General features: G+C 30.9%; 1 protein-coding gene and 1 non-coding gene across 2 annotated transcripts; both read left to right on the top strand.

Moving 5' to 3' along the window:
- The first annotated feature begins 5,762 nt into the window (after nucleotides 1-5,762).
- Nucleotides 5,763-5,836, top strand: TRNAI-AAU. The gene has a single exon. It is a non-coding gene; the product is annotated as a tRNA-Ile (tRNA).
- A 1,202-nt stretch (nucleotides 5,837-7,038) lies between these two features.
- Nucleotides 7,039-10,759, top strand: LOC109175264 (probable prefoldin subunit 3). The gene is made up of 6 exons (XM_019324501.1): nucleotides 7,039-7,311; nucleotides 8,606-8,663; nucleotides 9,195-9,266; nucleotides 9,682-9,801; nucleotides 10,017-10,118; nucleotides 10,405-10,759. Exons 1-6 carry the CDS (start codon nucleotides 7,163-7,165, stop codon nucleotides 10,480-10,482), a joined length of 579 nt encoding a protein of 192 aa, XP_019180046.1. The 5' UTR covers nucleotides 7,039-7,162; the 3' UTR covers nucleotides 10,483-10,759.
- Nucleotides 10,760-19,986: the final 9,227 nt, after the last annotated feature.

The raw sequence follows: 19,986 nt of genomic DNA, 5'->3' as shown, positions 1-19,986 counted from the left end.
AGATTATTTGTTGTTTGATAAATTTCAACACCTTGAATTGAAAGACTGGGATGATAATTATTTTAAAAATAAAGTAATTATGGGAGTGTCATGGGTAAATAAGTAAATATGGGAAGTAATAAATCACTTTGTCGACAATAAATGAAACATCAAGCCTACAAGATCCTTAACCATATCACAATATTTAGTGCAATCATCATTCCCATCCATAATATATTTTTAAAAAATTGATATTCTCCCTTATTAAAATAATTATTATATAATATTTATTACATAGCCTTATGATTAATAAAGAATTTATATAATACTAATGAACCAAGTGGTTTGTGGTCCGTTGGTATTGGATTACTCCCCTATGTGGGAGATCTAGGTTTTGAGCCTTAGTATAGGTGTAGTTTGGATGGGTATCCCCTATATGGGTGTTTAGTATTGCACTATATATAATTTAAATACAATCTTTGATTTATGTTATTATTACTTCGCTTTCTTACAAAGGCCTATTTAGAACTCTAAAATAAACAAATAAAAATAATGTTACTTTTCCATCCTAAATTTATTTCCTAAATTCACATCCTAACGTGAAAATAAAAGTATAAAACTCTTTATTTACTTAGACTCATTGTCAGGGACGGAGCCAGAAAATATGTTGAGGGGGGGCAAAGAAGTAAGGATGGATTCAATGGCGGATTCAGAAATTTTTTTTAGTGAGGGAAAAAAAATTAAAATAAAAGAGAAAGTTTAAAAAAAAATGAAATACTTAAAAAGTATAACAATAAATATTGTTGGATATAGCGAAAAATAAAACATATTAAAATTTTATAAAAATATTTATAACAAAATATGAAACATAATTTATTTGATAAAACAATTCGAATATAAAACACATTATAAATTACACATTCCATTATTAATATAAAGAAAGTTATAATGGAAGTTATATATATCATGCCAAAATTTAATTGTGTTAATCAAAAATGTGAAGAAGACTGTGACATTGTCAATGCAAAGACTCGAATCCAGGCCATTCCAAAACACATACACATTAGCTACCACCTTGTCTATCACAGCTTTTGTTTACATAATTTGTTTTATAATACTTATATGAAGAATGTACTATATATACATATTATATACAATATAGGGTAGGGGTGGGGTGGGGTGAGGGGGGGGGGGCAGCTGACCCCCCTGCCCCCCTCTGGCTCCGTCTATGCTCATTGTGCGTGCATGAAAACTAGGGTATGATTGGTGGGTTGATTGTGTGACTCGCGATTTACCTCTGCAATTACTCTACGGGTAGAGTTTTGTGGGTTTAGAATTAGTCCGATGACACCTAAGTATTAAAAAAAAAAATTATTTGGGGTAACCCAACTAAGTGGGTCAGACTATTGATTTAGTAACCACAAGATTTATAAGGTCGACTCCCAGCGGGAGAGGTTTATTGGCCAACTTGGTTTAAGTCAATTAGCTATGGGCAACTAACATATATATGTTGATTTACCTCCTCCTTATTTTTTTCCAGCTAAGATCACAAGACGAGATTTATCCCGTGCACACTCTTACAGAAAAAAAAAAAAAAATCCTCCACATTACATTAATTTTTTTTTTTACTTAATAATCAAATAAAGAAAATACAATCAAATAGCATCACATCATCGAGTTCATCCACAGCACGACTATTCAAAAACCTTTTTTTTCTCTTTTTTATTTTGTTCTATTTATTTCAATTTTTGTCTAGTTCAACAGTAATACATACATATAACATATACAATATAACCTAGTATAGTTGTTTATGTTCTTAATCTTAATTTGTATAGTTCAAATCCATCGATTCATGCTTTTTTTTTTGACAATAAAAATTCGTAATTACTATTTGAAAATGTGCTAATAAATTCGACTACGTATAGTCGTGTACTAGTCTATAAATTATATATAAAAAAACGTTTATATTAATTAAAAATATCTTATACATACAATGAATTTGACCGAAAAAATGTGTACACAAATATATAGGGGTTACTGCCATACAAGCATTGCCATTAACTTAAGTATGAAGTTATGAATAAAATGTGGATTTCATTTTTGATGGGCCAACATGTTTAATTTCCACATGCTCCACACTAAGCCTAAATAAATACGGAGTATTTTAATCCTATCTAGTATAGGTATGTAGCTAAAAAGGTAATTGACCACTCTTGCAATTTATAAAGGAGAAAATAAAAGATATTGTGCAATAATTGTATATGTATGTATATGTGCGAGCTGAGAGTATATTTTATTGGGTATTATAAATTATACTAGTATTTCATATGCGCGATGCGCAAAAATATATGTCCAATATTAATATTTAATGTTAAAATCTTAATTATATATATATATATATATATATATATATATATATATATATATATATATATATAATTGTAGAATTCATATTAATATTAATGAAATAAGAATTATAGAAATGATATATTACTAAATATAACTATGGTAACATTTAATTAAATCTAAATAAAATCAAACTTACCAATTGAAGAATGTTAGAAAAAGATATTGTGTATGTATGTGCATGGTAATAATAATGTGAAAGATAACAGAAGTTATAACGGCATGGATATTTTTGTCTAAATAATTATGTAGTACAACATTTATAGCATAAGGTACAAAAAAAGTTAACAGAAAAAACGGACATAAAACCATGGACATAACCTGGATAACTGGATTGAAGCTTATTATGTTTTTAGATTATAATGAATTAATGATTGGAGTTTTATTTCATTTGTGATCATGTAAAACCTATGGATTGTTTGGTTAGAGTGAATTGTAATTTTACGGAATTGTAATTTCTTCATTTTGTTGATTATAATTTATACTTTACCACATATGAATTGTAATTCAATAGGAAAATGAAAGGAAAAAAAAAAAAAAACAAGAAAAAGACTTTTTTTTTTACTTTTGATTATTATTATTATTATTATTATTATTATTATTATTATTATTATTATTATTACATCAAAACATTTTAGTTTTTATATCACTTCTTCTTTTTCTATTCTTTTTTAACAAATAATGTAATTTAAATTTCTAATGTATTTCTACCTTATTCTTTTTCCACCGAATTACTATTCTTTTTCCTCTAATTTCTTCTGCTATTGATTTCTCTCCAAATGGTGGTGCTTAAAGTATTTTACTATTCAATCCAAAAAAAGGATGAGATATTGGGATTAGAAAAAGCAAAACAAAAAGGAAAAAGCAGCATTACTATAATCCAATAATCTAATCCACCACACATTGATAACGTACAAGACAACATAACTTTTTTTCCTAGTTTGTAACGTCTTTTTTTTTTTCTTTTTTTTTTTTAACGTAAAAGCTAGTCTCTAATTAAATGTGCATTTTGGATTAAGCACATCTTATAATCTTAGTTACAAAGAATTATAAGGAGCTAAATTAAAGCATTCTAGATTATTCATAGTTAATCGGTTTAAAACAAAAAAATCAGTTAATATCTTTTATAGGGAATTGAATTTATTAGAACCTTATGTTTTGATTGGCAATCGAAAAAGAATGTAATTAAAAATGAAATGCTTTTGTAATGGATTAAATTTGTTAGTACAAGGAGTGTTGTCTCCTTCAAAACAATAAGCACGGTATTTATATAAAGCTTTCCAATTAACGATTCCTCATATGGGAGAGTAAACTTGGTGGCACTGGACCACAAGCTCCATGTTAAGATCTTACCTTTTTTAAAAAAAAAAAAAAATACAAAAGATGAAAACATAAATGGAAAGGCTAAATTAAATCAGTTTAGGGCGATCAAATCTTAACAATATCGGCAAAAAGCAAAGTCTAATCCTTTAAGGTGGAATCTCATAGCTCACCGGACTTCACGATAAACATACATGAGTGAATCTCTATTTACCAACTCTTTGGATGACAAGGAAAGTTTATAACCATTATTCGAGAGTGTGCACTAAGTAAATCTCATTCATGTGTAATAGTTTGCAAATCACATAAGAGAGATAAATCGCACTAAGTGACAAACTGACAAAGAAAGCGTTTGACAAGAATCAAATTCATGACATTTTATTAGTATAATAATGCTCTACACACTCAGTCACCCATTTCGGGGTAGTTAATTAAGGTTTTTTTTTTTTTTTTTTTGGGGGGGGGGGGGGGGGGGGGGAAATACACACGCTGCAGGAACTTTAATTTGTTGTGTTTGTTTATACATCAATCCCTTCCCTTTAATATTTATAGCAAATCCAAACATATAAATGATGCACTTAATTAGTAAATACAAAATGTATGGACACAATAGAAGTTTGTAAATTGTTGCAAAATTTCATCAAGTCGGCAAGGGTGTGGGTACCCATATATACTAGTTGAGTAGTTGGATTAGATATATGATAGATAAGGATGATAGTTGATTACTTGATTATCTATTTCTCCTACTAAAGTTCTTTCCTACCCATTATACCTATGCAATTAGCTCCACAATTCTAAGTCTAATTCCCTACTCATCCTTACCCCCATCACAAAATCAGATACAAAATAATGGGTATTATTTATTTATTTTCAAATTTGTAACATGTTAATCCTTTTAACACACTAAAGCCTTATTTAATTAACACATTAAAATTATTGTGTTTGATCATATTGTTTGCATGAATCTTTTACGTGATACATTAGCAAACAATTAGTGATGTTTTTAAGGTTTAAACTAGTTTTACACGCGCATTGCACGACTGATTTAATGCTCAATGTTTGTATTTAAATAAGTAATTCAAAGTATATTATATCAATGTAAGATTATATAGGAAAAGTTCAATCATTATAGTTGATATTAAAATTAATGTTTAATTTGTATTACTTTTCTAAAAACAATTATCTAAATACTTAGGGTATGTTTGGTTCGCACATGGGAATTGGAATCGGAATGGAAATAAAATACTTGGTAATGGGAATAGGTTTTGGCGAAAGTATTTTGCATGTTTGGTAGTAGGATGAAATCATAATGATTAGCAATATTGTTGTTTGGTTATGTATCATCCTATAATAGGAATAAATGTTTTAAAAATACGAGAAAAAAAAATCAAGACAATTTATTCTATAATATGAAGACATCCAAAGCATTAATATGAACAAAAGAATAAAAACAAAAATCTAAAAGCAACTAATCCAAACTTGAAAATCAAATTACCAATTAGGAGGGGGAATAATGGGATGAAACACTTATTTTATTAGGGAATGAGTTTCCTAATTAAGAGGGTAATCAAATCCCATAGTAGTGTTCTAGAAATATGTCAACCAAACAATAACAATGGCTTTTGATTCACATTTATGATAGTTATTAAACCCATGAACCAAACACACCCTTATTGTAGTTTGTATGATATTAGGGAGTAGATACTAATTTTTGGTTGGAATTACTCTAAATTTTGTTAATTCAATTCCGGATAGATTTATCATTGTCTTCGTCCTCATTGCTTAGCTTGTCTACTTCTTTTTTGTGGGTAGTGTCTCATATGCTCAACAGTCTTTAGTTTGTAACCCATGTCCCTCATATAATTAATTTCATATGATTAATTGGTGATAAATTGATCATAATTAATAAATACAAAATAGAGTGACAATGAATATGAGTTGAGTCATTTAATTTTGGGTAGCATTTTATATATGAACACTTGGCATTTCATAACCATTTTACCAATTTTAGCTAAAACATCGACTAAATAATAGTGTTCTGAAAATTGAAAATTAATGGCCTATTAGCTCAGTTGGTTAGAGCGTTGTGCTAATAACACAAAGGTCACAAGTTCGAGACCTGTATGGGCCAAATTTTTCATCCCCAACCCTTTGCATGTAATAATCATTTTTAATTCTGAAATGGTGTTTACAAAATGTTCATCCCCAACCCTTTGCATGTAATAGTCATTTTTAATTCTGAAATGGTGTTTACAAAATGCACCACTTGAGCTGGTGAGTTTAATATGGTAACTTTGAGTTCAAGTGTTCCAACTTTAGTTTGATCAAATATATATTCCTTATGTTTATGTTATATTATATGCTCAACACTTCCCCTACCCATGACCTTCGGCATGACTCTGATACCAAATTGAAGCATGTGTTCCATCTCAACTAAAAGCCTAAGCTGATAGTTGAATTACACATTTATGTTTATGTTATATTATATGCCCAACAGAAAGAAACGGCACTCGTTTTTCGCCGTTCCGCAAAAAGTAACTCCGTTATTCAGTTTCATTTTGTATACACTGTAGTTTCAGTTCAACAAAACTACAGTTTCATTTCGATATAACTACAGTTTTATTCGATATTTAATTTATACACTCAAATATGTGAAAATGTTATTTAATTTTATTTTATATACACTATAGTTTCATTAAAACACAACTACATTATCATTTCGATATAACTACAGCTTCATTGCACAATATACACTCAAATATGTGAAATGTTACTCAATTTCATTTTATATATACACTATAGGTTCATTTCAACACAACTACAGTATCATTTTGATATAACTACAATTTCGTTGGGTAATATACAATCAAATATGTGAAATTGTTATTCAATTTAATTCCTCATTTCAATACAACTATAGTTTCATTTCATTTCAATTGCATGATAATATAAAAATAATACGTAAGGCAGTGTCTGTTTAGATACACTGTAGTTTCAGTTGATAATTAATACACAAAAAATACACACTCCGTTAACTGTAACGGCGCCGTTCTTGACAGCGGTGCACGTGCGCCGCGTCATTTTTTATCGCAGTCCACGATATAAAGATATGAAGCAAATCCAAAATTAATAGATTTAATGGAGGCCCACTAGGCCTATATTTGAACCGATATAGGCCTAATAATTTCAAGATCCAAAATTATTGTCAATAACCCATTAGGCCTTTAATCTCAATCCATAACAAAATGGACTCAAATGTTTAGCAAATTGGGCCGCATATCTGATTCATTTGCGGACTAAACTAAAACGACGTAGTTTTTCCCCGTTAACTCTTTCTTCTTCCTCTAGTCTTCCCTTCAGTTCTCACTGCCCCGTCTCTGCAGCTACTGCCGAAGCTGACCTTAAAACCCTTAATACTCATCTCCGACTCCCTTTCGTAGCACAGGAACAGTTGCAGATGGCGGCGGAGGTTGCGACTTCTTCATCAACCTCCGGATTGACGGAGAGGAGAGGAATTCCGGCGGCGGCGTTCGTGGATGATGTTCAGACGTATCTCACCGATTCCGGCCTTGAGGTCAACTCCGCTCTGGCCTTCTTCCAAGAAAGGTGTCTCTCTCTCTCTTTAGAAAATTTCTTTCGCATGTGTTTCGGTGTCGGAATATATTGTTTGGATCAAATCTAAGGATTTTACTGTTTACTGCTGTAGATTTTTCCTAGCTTAACTCAACGTATGGCATATTGAAATGTACGGAGTATTAGTATATTGGAATCTGTTTTGAGTTTTCTGTTCTCTGTTTGACTTCGGAACTTAAAGGGATTTTTTATTTTTTATTTAAATGGTTGTTTCAACTTTTGAATATCCGCATTACTGAAGTGAACACAATTTTTTTAAAAAGTTCGAGTTTGCTGATAGTTGATTGTTGTAGAAACTTGAAAAAAGTGTCCTTTAATAGCTTCATCAATAAAGTTGGTTGGTGGCTTTATATGCATTTAGATGTAAAATTATGATCTTTGAATTCTATGGTGTTGGAAATGCTAAGCTGAGGTATTGGCGAATTGCCAAGTTTGATATCCTACTGTGAATGTCCTTTTGTTTTTAATTTGTATTTTTAATGATTAGTTCTGAATTTTGACTCATATACTCTTTATTTAATGATCTTTTCCTTGATGATTTAATATCTAGTTCAGCTCTTTGTAGTGTTTGTATGTTTGTTCCTACCAAATTTCGGATGTAATTTATTTATATATTCCCCAATTTGTCTAACCTAGCTTAAAGAGAGCTAAATCTCAATGGTTCTTTCTTAAGGGGGAGGATCCTTTCCAGAATGCAGTCTGGACTCTTCCAAACTATTGTTCAAATTAAGTCACATCATCAGCAAAATAGCGAACAGTAAAATATTTTAAAGTACATTCTATCTTAAATTCCTTGATATCCCAATTTTCCACAGAGAGGGAGAGTGATTTTATCTTCTGAATATATGTGATATTAGTGGGAGAGTGATTTGGGCACCAGGCATAGCATAGCTTTGAGTGCTATCCTACTTGACTTGATGACTGTACTGTTGCTGGCTTAAAACCTCATTTTTCTATAAACACTCTAGTCCTGCAAAACTAGCTTTAACTGATGCCTAAATGGCATTGACCTATCACTTTCTGTTAAATAATCTTTTCTTAAAATATTGTTTCCTCACTTCTATCATTTTCTTATGCTCAAAGTTTGCATCCTATAAATAAGTGGCACACACAGATCTTAAGTTCTTCATCAAAGAAAATGATGTGGACATAATGCTTTCTCTTTCCTTTTTCTTTTAATGCAATCTTACTTGCAGGAGTACTTCTAAGGGATATAATTTAATGCCTCTCTCCTTTTTGTGTAATAACATTTTACTTTCATTTGCAGACTTCAGCAATACAGAGTGGTTGAAATGAAACTTCTGGCTCAGCAGAGAGATCTTCAGGTGCATTTCAATGATTAATGTTTTGAATGATAGGCTATCATAGTTTGCCCATGCTAATGGATCATTTATTACTGTTCTCGCTTTTACTTATGCTAATTAAGAGGTGTAAATCTTCACTAGGAATTTCTTATGAAGCAAGTATTTTATTTGCTCTGCAGCTTTAGTGGATGAGATGGTTTGAAATTGTATTACATGGTTGAGTATGTAATGTCACCATATGGTTAGTCGAGGCAGAGTTATATTTCAAAATTTGAAAATATGTAGAATAACAAGAATCTTTGAAATTCTAGTTTCCACTCATTTAAATATCAAGCTTGACAGTTTCTATAATCGAAACTTGTACCTTTATGATTATTTTGGTTGTAGGATTAGAACCTAGGTTGAAGTTTCTGTTACAATACAATAAATCTCTGAAAGGGATTTAGTTCTGAAATCTAGTGAGAACCTTTATACAAATTCTGTGCAAATGATTATTTACCTTCTGCTTTAACTTAAGTGAGAAAAAAACTGATGCTTGTATTCTCTCACCAGGCAAAGATTCCTGACATTGAGAAGTGCTTAGATATTGTTGCCACTTTGCAAGCTAAGAAGGCCACCAGTGAGGTTTGTTCTAATGCTATGCATTTCTTTAGATATTGACTGTTTCTTGCTGCCTCATTAATCTATTAGACTAGTTCTTTAGTCATCACTGTGTTATATTTGACCTGTGTAATTCACTGGCAAGCATGCTCATTTTCTGATTTAATTATATATGCTCTATTTATATTTTGAGTTGTGACTGCTTTCTCTATCAAGATATTTACCAAGGTAACTACAGCAACCTCGTTTGTTGAAGCATCCAATAAGAGATTATGACTATGGAGTGTGAATAATACATAATCCAGTCTGACTTGTGGATTGTTTTCTTTCGTTAATTAATTTTCTGCTCAAAGTTTGCCACATATACCCAAGTTATGATTACCTTTGAATTTAAAATATTTATGGGTTATAAATGAATCCTTCACTGTATTGGTTGCAGGCTCTACTTGCAGATTTTGAAGTGTCAGAAGGCATTTATTCCCGGGCTCGTATTGAAGATACAGATTCTGTATGTTTGTGGTTAGGAGCAAATGTAATGCTGGAGTATTCTTTTGACGAGGTATGTATGTATGTATGTTACAAGTAATCATTCGACTCAAGCTGTCTAGCATTGTTTTTGGTTCTTCATCACAAAGATCTTGCTTCTTCTGTTGGTATTTTTCCCATATTCTTATCGAACTATTTGACACCTGAATATCTACTATCATTACCATACCACATACACAGACATACAGCATTTAAAAAGTTCATTGAATATTCAAATTCATGGTGCAGGCTACTTCTCTTCTTCAAAAGAACTTGGAGAACGCAAAAGCTAGCTTGGAGGTTCTTGTAGCTGACCTCCAATTTTTGAGGGACCAAGTGACAATTACTCAGGTATTTCTTATTTTGATTATAATACATTAAACTTGTTCACGAGTACTTGGAGATGCAAACCTGCAACCGATATGTTAAAGTACTTGTCTCCATTTGTTTGCTGTGTTATCCCGATTTACATGTTGAGCTGATGAATGCATCTCTAGCTCGAGATATTCTGGCCTTTAAAAGACACAAAACATGTCGACCACATTTTTAGGATGTTGGCTACTACATCGTTTTGGTTTATCGTTAGTCATTAGCTACTATTACATTTAGCTTAGGATCATAAAGCTGCTTCTCTCAGGTCATGACTGCTCGCATATACAACTGGGATGTACATCAACGCCGACTTCGACAAGCTTCTACGCCCAAGGAGTCATGAGGTGCTGCTGCTCAAACCGATGGTAAACAAAAAAAAAAAAAGTTACAGTGGCACTCGCGTTTCCTTATTGAACATGTGTCCCAGCTTGCTTGATTTTCAGCATTCCTTAGCAAAATCTTCATCTATTTTTAGATGTGTACCTCTTTTTAGGATAAGTATATTAGTCCGGATTCCTTAATATGCGTCCCAAGATACTTGAATGTATGTGTTCTCCAATGTTTTTTTTTAATCACAGATCATCTGTTGTCTGTTCATCTAATATCATATTTTCTACCCTGATTTGTATTATCAAAATGCACTCAGTCTCTAAAATGATGGCCAAGTAGGTGAAATATAATTTTTGTACCTGAAAGTTACGAATTTTATTATTGCTAACACTCTTTAGGTCGAACTTGTTTGCATATGGTTTTCTTAGTGTAATTACCTTTCTGGTATAATTTATGAGTTATTATACAAGACTACAAGAGTGGGTGAGCTCGGTGGGGTTTATGAGTTTATCCGGTGCATATGACATACTTTTGGATAATGGTTGTGGATTTCTTTCGTCACCCTAAAAATTGAAGCTTGTTGCAGTATACCCCTTAAATTGATCAATTAGTTGAGTTATATCTCATTGTTATGACATCTCTTTAAATTGATCAATTAATTGAGTTATGTCCTATCATTTTGAACTCATTTATTATTAGTTTGGGTTTAGTGACCAAGCAAATACCCGAGTTCGAGTTCTCAACAAGGGAGGGATCTCAACCTTGGGACAGAAAGTAAACACTCATATCCTGCATCATCGAGGCACATCTCGAGGGGTCCTCAGGTTTAGAGTTTAAAGTTTAAACTTAAACCTATGTATTATGAGTAGGATCAAAGGGGTTTGTGGGCATTAGCACCCAGAAAAGGTTTGCAGATGGGGGGCCCTCTCTTTATTATATATATAGTTATATACTATACTATTTCAGTGAAGTTGTCTTCATGTGTTGAGCATCTTCCTGCATGGGGTTTCAGAGTCCGTGTTGACAAATTGAACTTTTCACAACAGAATGGCAGAAACCCCCAACTGTTAACGTCAGATTTTGAAAGCATAAATGGAATACTTGTTTGACATTTCTCTCAAGTCTCAACAATTGAGCTCTTCCATTAAAAGTTAAATAACTTAAGTGTTTTAGGAAACTAACATATTACTATATCTTGTTTGGTAGGCGGAAGGGATGGGCTTTTGTGGGTCAACAAAGGATTTTTTTTTTTTTTTTAAGTACAAATATATATATTTTTTAATTGAGTTGGTCACTAGTTGCACATGTGGGTGTGTAGGGCAACGCTGTTGTTTAGTTAAGCCTCCCGGACTATCAAGCAACAAGGAAGAAATCTTGGTATAGAGATGAAAGTATATACTACCACTACAGACAATAAGCAAGAGTTTCAATTCGATCAGAGAATTATATTTGAGAGTGATAAATAATTTCTTTTTCTTATTCAATACACAACCCTTAAACAATGTATACTATGTTTATCATTGTTAAATGCACCCTTACTACTTACACTTAAAGACTAACAAAATCTTCAATTGAAATCAAGCTCCTCAAGGATAAAAACCCTCGGTAACCGGCGTTATGACCACGTAAGGCACTACTGTAGGCCTGTAGCACTCACTGGCCCTAGATTTATGTCTCAACTATCAGAGCTTTCATTCTAGATCAGATTAAGATTGTATTATTTTTTTACCCTCCTTAAAATTCGAGAAAAAAAAACTCATTCTTGCAATAGCACTCTTCTTTTTCTCCATCTAAGAAAAAACTTAACAAGAATGCTCTTGAAAGAGTTATATGGCAACTTGCCTCTTGCTAATTGCACAAAAATAGCATTCTTGTAAAATTCTGTCAGATCTAGTTTTTCTGATTAGTTAATTTTTAAATCACGTGACTTTTTATTTAGATAATCAAGTCGTGACATGAAGCATGGATCTACAAGGCTATAGGTGATAGAGGGCAAGTCTTAGACGACTACAAAAGTACATCGAGTGGTACTTGTTTTACGTTTGTATTTACGCTCACATTTACAACTTAATTCAAAAAAAAATATTAAAATAAAAATAAGGCAGACCCACAAATGTAAGAGTGTGAGTGCAAAAGTGATGATTAAAAATAACAATTTTTCAAAAAGTAATGGTAGGTAGAGAAATGGAGGATGGTGTTTTGTAAATGACATGGACATCAGTTTACTTAGTCTTTGATGATATTGATTGTCACTGTGGAACCCAATCTATACTAGTCCTGTGCCTTGACTCCTTATTCAGTCTTCCACGGCACCTCTACCAATTGCACTCTTACTTACATCTCAATCATATATTTTTAGACCGACAATAAAATTCAATAAAAATTTTTATAAGCTAATTAAAAAGGAAAAAAGAAAAAAAAAATAGAAAATAAGCTTTTCAGGGTGGCCATTGACCAGCGGCCATATTAGTACTACTGGTACGTGCAACGTATACCAACTCTTCTTTTTCTAATTTTTTTTCTTTTTCAAAAATTGAGGAAAAAAAAAAAAAAAAAAAAAAACTCAACCGAACTTTAACTCAAAATCTTCTCACTCTCTCATTCAAGTATATAGTTAGCGCTTTTTCTTTACTTGGACGGGTTCAGTATGAACAGAAATGAGTCTGAATATGATACAGACTTAAAAAATTTCCTATAATTAGAGTATATTTAGGAAATCTTATGTTCTAATAAAAAATAAAAAAATAATAAAAACTTAACTACTAAAATGATAAAAGAGATAAATTGAGATTGAAGGAAGGTGAAAAGGGAAGAGAAGTTTATATATATAGAAAAGAGTGAAATATATATACATATTTGTCAGAATGTTGGTTGTTTGACGCGGTTTTGTGTCTTATTGTGTGAGATCAGAAATCAAACATTATAATAATGACTGCAATAAAGGTGTTGACCTTTGACTTTGATTGGGATCCTGTGGGGGCTCTCTCTCTACAAACTCCCAAAACAAAAACATAATCTATCGCAGGTTCTGTCACACTACACTTTCTTAATTCTTAAATACTACGGATAATAATAATGGCCGCAATCATCGCTGTGTGTTCTCATTTACTCCTCCTTCGACCTCACACTGCTTAGTCAACCCTAACTGGTTTGCTTTAGGTAGATTCAAGAACTATATATCTCGAGTGTAAATTAAGGGTAAAATAGTATAACGATATTTAAAGATTGTTAGAAAAATGAGAGAATACTAATGTATGTTATAGAAATTATGAACAAATTGATCACTTAGAAGAGAAGATCGTTTATCTCCTCAACTGATCGTTCTATGACTGAACTGTTATAATAAAACTAATTACAGTACACTTGGATTATGTCACAAACATTGTACTCACTCTACCACTACGTACCTAGCCTCCTGCTTGATAAACTTGAACAACCACCACTTTCATATATAACCCCTATCAGACTGCCCCCGAGCTGTCTATAAATATTCTCAACACGATAGAGAATTTCTACTAGCATTATAACTGACACTATAAGAAAATATCAATATAATTGAACATAGCTATGTATATCATCACTTTGCCATAATATACACTAATAAGTATTCTTGAATGATGATTTTTTATAAAAGGACAAGCTATATATATATATATATATATATATATATATATATATATATATATATATATATATATATATATATATAGATTTAGTAGCAATGTAAAAAACTCCAAATATTCTCCTCTCTTGAATCCAAACATGGAGATTGGAGCTTGACTCTCAGCTGTTATGACTTTTGCAATTATTCTTCAATTTTCTAATCTCAAAACTTAATGGATTCCATATATAGCTACAGTTAGGGTTTTGTGTATGAGAAATATATATAATAGAGCAGTTGCAGTTGGAAGTTTCAAACAAAACATTCTTAAAACAACAGTCTATAGATATATATGTTAATTATTTGTATATATTGTAGTTATTAGGTACTTGGGTTTTGGGGTCGTTGACAATGAAGGCTTGGTGAATGCAGAGAATCTTTCAGATAAAATGAACCAAAACCCAAAGAATTAACAAGGTTTTAACTCAGTCAAATTGGCATAAAAATCTCATGCTAAATTAGAATGAAATCTTGGCCTGGAAAGGAGATTCCTTGTTTGATTTGAATAATCTTTGGAAAAGAATAAGGATTTGTTGTGTGTTTATATTCTTAGGTTATTAAACTAAAGAAATGAATAAGTTTTCTCTTCTTCTTTTTTCTTTATTTTAATTACTCAGAAGTGTCGAGAATAACATTGTTCATAGATTACTAATTTAATATCTATATCTTGCGAGTAATTTTTTGACTAATGACAAATGTAATTATATGATATTTGTCACAAATGTTCCGTAGACTTAATTTCCACATACAAACACTTTAGTCCCTATTACTATTTTAGACTCATAAAAGTGACCTAGTGATTTGAAATTTAAACAAACCAAATTTAGAAGCTTATGAAAAGTTACGTTTCCCTTAAATGGAACTTCATGACTCGAAACTCGGCTACACTAATTTCGTCTTGTATGATACAAATACCAGTATAGCACACACAAAACAAAGAAAAAATTGAAAAAAAAAAATGTTTGAAGTGTATTTCATTGCTGAAAATTATGAAATTTCCGACCACTTGAAAATGATTTTAAATCAAGTCAAAACCCTTGTTCCGACCACTTTTGGCATTCAAAAAAATATTTGTTATTATTTCTAACCACTTTTTGCTTTCGACTTGATTTAAGATCACTTTCAAGTGGTCGGAAATTCCATAATTCTCAGCAGTGTTTTTTTTTCTTGTTCTTGAACTTCTACCGTATAGAAATAACGAGGTAATAATAGTGAACGTAATAACTATATTAACACAAATGGATATAATTACTTTTAAAAAATTGATAGACTTTTACATATTTTATCATGATAACGAGTGAAGAAATAAAAGAGAGCATATTCACCAGCACAACTCACCAGGCATTAAACTCTTGAGTAATTAATCAAACTTGTAATAATTTTAATGTACTATATTTTACCTAGCCCTCCTAAGCAACTACAGTTACAACGTATTAACATGTAATTGCGTGTAAAAGAAGTCTGAATAGTTTCAACGTCGTCTTCATTTCTCGTTCCCACCGCCAAAAAAAAAAAAAAAAAAAAAGAACAAAAACAAAAACAAAAACAAAAAACAAAAAAAAAAAAACAAAAAAAAAGAACAAAAAAAAAAACACAGACACTTCGGCTTGCTTCTCCCGTTCAAAGATTACGTGTCGGAGGAAGTTTCGGCGACTCCCAAATTTAATGCGCTTCTTAAAGGGCGGTCGGTATTGATGTAGGCGTAAATCAAGGATGCAATTCAACAAGAACAATAATGTGTCTCAAAAGATTGAATCCCAATTTTAAGGACCCTTAGGCCTCGGCCTAACAAAGTATTTGAGATGATATAAATTATGGTAACTCAGTTGAACATAAAGGGTAGACCTTTGTTGAGAGGTTGTTCTCACACTGCCACTTGTGAAACTCGATCCCGAGTCATTGTTCCCAAATTTTACTTTTGTGACCACTTGAGCTGTCCATACACATATCTTCAATAAAAGGTGACTTTCCCCTTCAGTCCTTACTCCTTAGGCTCTTACCCCACTTTCCCCTTCAGTCCTTAGGCTCTTACCCCTATCTGTACATTTTGGACACAATGAGTCTCATCATCTATGGTCGATCAATATCTGATGTGTCGTGGAAGCAAGATTTTAGGGTGGTCGAACTAATGAGCTAGCTCCACGGAATAAGTAGAGCATAATTCTTATGCTTAAAAATCATATGTTCGAATTTTGCTAACATATATCTTTTGGTTGAATTTATCACACAAAATCTTCTTAATGTATTTTTGTATTTTACGCATGAGCAATGTCTATACAGTACACATTCTCAGATAGTGATCATATTAATTCTTTATTTTTCGATCAGGTGAATGGGAAACCCCGACTCTCAATTGAGTCAATTCCTTCTCTAACACCCTGGCAATTCTCGCAAAGGGCTCTTCTAACTTTTGCAATTAAGCTTGCCAGGCCAAATCCTTTCAATATTGTTTCTTTATAAACTCATTGCAAGATTAAATAATCAATAAAAATTACAAAATTTTCTCTTTAAAATTGTCAATATTGTTTCGTTATAAACTCATTGTGAGATCAAGTAATCAATAAAAATTACAAAATTTTCTCTTTAAAATTGTTGATTATGTCAATCGAATTATATATGAAACAAGTATGAGATCATATGTCTTAGTGACACCTATATATAATTATATAGGTTGATCCCCTAGCTAGCTAAAATAGCACTATTATTATATACAAATAATATAAAGAGGGTCGGTCATAGATAGATTATATGTATATCTTGTAGCATCTTTTTCCAACTAAATTCAAATAACTAACATGAATTGAAGCAGTTGTAGAGAGAGGCATTCCATGAGACATGCAGATCAGATACAATGCTATCTTTTAAACAAAGCAATATTATTCTAAAGAGATTCCTTTTTTGTTTAGTTTAAGTGATGGGGGAAAAGATAATTGGAAAGGGAATCTTAAACACTTTTTTATATTGATAGTGAAAGCTATTTGGATTTTATTAAATATGAAAAAAGCCCATTGGAAGTTGGATGTGATCTTTAATGTTGTGGACATTATACGCGGTTTTGTGTCGGATATGAAGCAAAATTAGACAGAAAAAAAAAAAATCTGTTTGAAGTGTGAAAATAGATATGTAGTATTATAGCACTAACAAATTGGATTGTGTATTGTTTTATTGTCTTTTTGGCATTCATCAATTAATCAATTAAATATACAAAAATTTAAAATTTGCGATCTTAAATTTACATTTTGTTATGCAAAGATTTGAAGAGCTAAATTTGATATTTTGCTATTGATACGTTACATTAATTGCTATGTATTGAGATTTGTTCATCTAGTAAACAGTGTATTTATAGGTCGCTCTCACACCGCTGATGGTGAAACTCGATTATTGGTCTATTGTAACAAATTTCATCTCTATAACTAGTTGAGATGTCAATAGGGGTTCAAATCTATTTTATCCCTTAATTATAGGTGTATAGTGTATTCATATTTTCCCCTCAATTATCTTTGAATTAAAGTAGCTAATTTTATCCAAATCCTATGCAAGTTATAATATCGACAAAACCTAAAATATGGAGAACTTTTATGTAATATTAAGCAATGTACCCTCTCCATTTATTTAATTATTATACTCTTAACCGGGATTGTCATTTACATTTAACTGGCAGTTTAAAAATTACAAAATCATTCAAATTTTAGGATTCTAGATTACTCCATCCATATTTAAACATTTTGTTAGGTCAACTAAAATTAATCATTTTGAAGATAATTAAGGAGAAAATTGCAATTTGCCTATAATTGCAGGGAAATAGGAATATCACAAAAACAGCTATCAGCTAACAGCTAATTTATCAAACACATTTCTACAATCGGTTAATATTATCACTTAATTATATTCTTTAGTTAATCCAATCAACTAACAACCATTTATCAAACAGGCCACTATCTAATTGAATCTTTCAGTATTTTTCTAAATTAGAAGGTGGGGCCAATCCAAAGAGCACCTAAATCTTTTAACATAAAGGAACCAAAATATTAAATATTCACACGAAATTGTTCTCAGTCAATGTGACTCAATTTGAACAAGACAAATCTGTGAACCCCTCACCTCAAACTTGTTAAAATTGTCACCTTAATTATAGAAATCTCATCCGAGTTGATTTAACATTTGATTTGATAATCACAATTTCAAGTTTAATTCTCTAAGAAAAATATCTATTGACAATCTTGGCTTAATTTGAGTCGATTAGCTTAGACAACCTAAGTTGATTTATCTTTTATGATATTTTACCACTTACCAGTTAAGGTCACAAGACGAATTTCAACCAATACATATTTTAAGTGTGCAACTTTTTCGTAAATAAAAAATTTTCACGGTTACCATTAACATTTAATATGAATTCGATCTGTCAAATTATACAGTAATTCTCAATATACATGGATGCATGTAGGGATAAATGTTAATCGTTGGGTTACATCTACCACATATTTTCCCTAAGGACTAAATCACAGTACGTTGTAGACCATACAACTATACGTACAACCAAAGGACCATTCTAGCTACTCTTACATTTATTTAACTGGTAGGGGGCCTCAAAATTTTTAAGATTGAAAATATATTTATATTTATATTTATATTTATATTTATATTAATGAAAATGATATATGCATAGAATAGGCCCTCACATGCAACAGTCTCTTTCTCTTCCTACATAATATATATATATATATATATATATATATATATATATATATATATATATATATATATATATATATATATATATATATATATATATAATAAAGTTCAGTGTGGCCGCACCAATAGTTATGCAATTATGCATCAAAATGTTAGAAAATGCACAATAATAAAATGCACAAATACACCACAAAACGCACAACACAGCGAAAAAAAATACACCATAACTCTCCACCCCTTAATTGTGCATTTCTGGACACTGTGTAGTGCTTTTATTCATACCTAATGGTGCGTTTTTTTGTTGTACATTTCCTAACATTGTTGGTGCATATTTGCATAACTATCTGAACTCTACTATATATATATATATATATATATATATATATATATATATATATATATATATATATATATATATACTTTAGGTTTTCCAATTTTGTTAGACTACATATATCTTAAACCCTATAAATTTACACCAAACTCATGAAGAGATAAATCGAGTTTGCCTAATTTCAAACTCCATACAACTATACATTTATACATACAAATAGTTCAATCCTTGAACCCCAACTATGTTGCTAGAAGAGAATTTTAAATGCAACTACTTATTCATTATACCATTGTAATGTCATGGGGCTACATTTTTTACATTCTACTCGTAGTATATTGTATGTGGACTATTCCTTTTAATATTCCTTTTAATTTTATTTATAAAAAAAAAAGAAAAAAAATCACCCCTTTTGACTTTTGACCATTGATTGATTTTGAGATATATAATATTGTATATGGTATTTTATTCTGTTTTGTAATAGCAATATTATATTCATTGCGTCGGTCGATACCTGCAATGGAATAGTGATATATTTGTCTCACCTAAACGGTCAATTTCTTATTATGCTTGCAAAATTTTGTACGGTAACTTTTAATGCTTTGAATTGAAAACGTTTTTATATTGGAAACTCGTTAAAAATATTTTTAGATCATTTTTTTTTTCTTAATCAATAAATAAATTTAGTTTTAACTTGTTATAGATCAGAGCCATTAAATTCATCATATGCATCATCAGCAGCTAATAAAAATAAAGACTTATTTGCACATCAATATTAGGAGGTAAATTTCAATAATAATAATAATAATAATAATAATAATAATAATAATAATAAT

Source organism: Ipomoea nil, unplaced genomic scaffold, assembly GCF_001879475.1.
Source record: "Ipomoea nil cultivar Tokyo-kokei standard unplaced genomic scaffold, Asagao_1.1 scaffold0688, whole genome shotgun sequence".
Classification (NCBI taxonomy): Eukaryota; Viridiplantae; Streptophyta; class Magnoliopsida; order Solanales; family Convolvulaceae; genus Ipomoea; species Ipomoea nil.
Note: the sequence above shows the minus strand (reverse complement) of the source record. Positions and strands in the feature narration are given on the sequence as shown.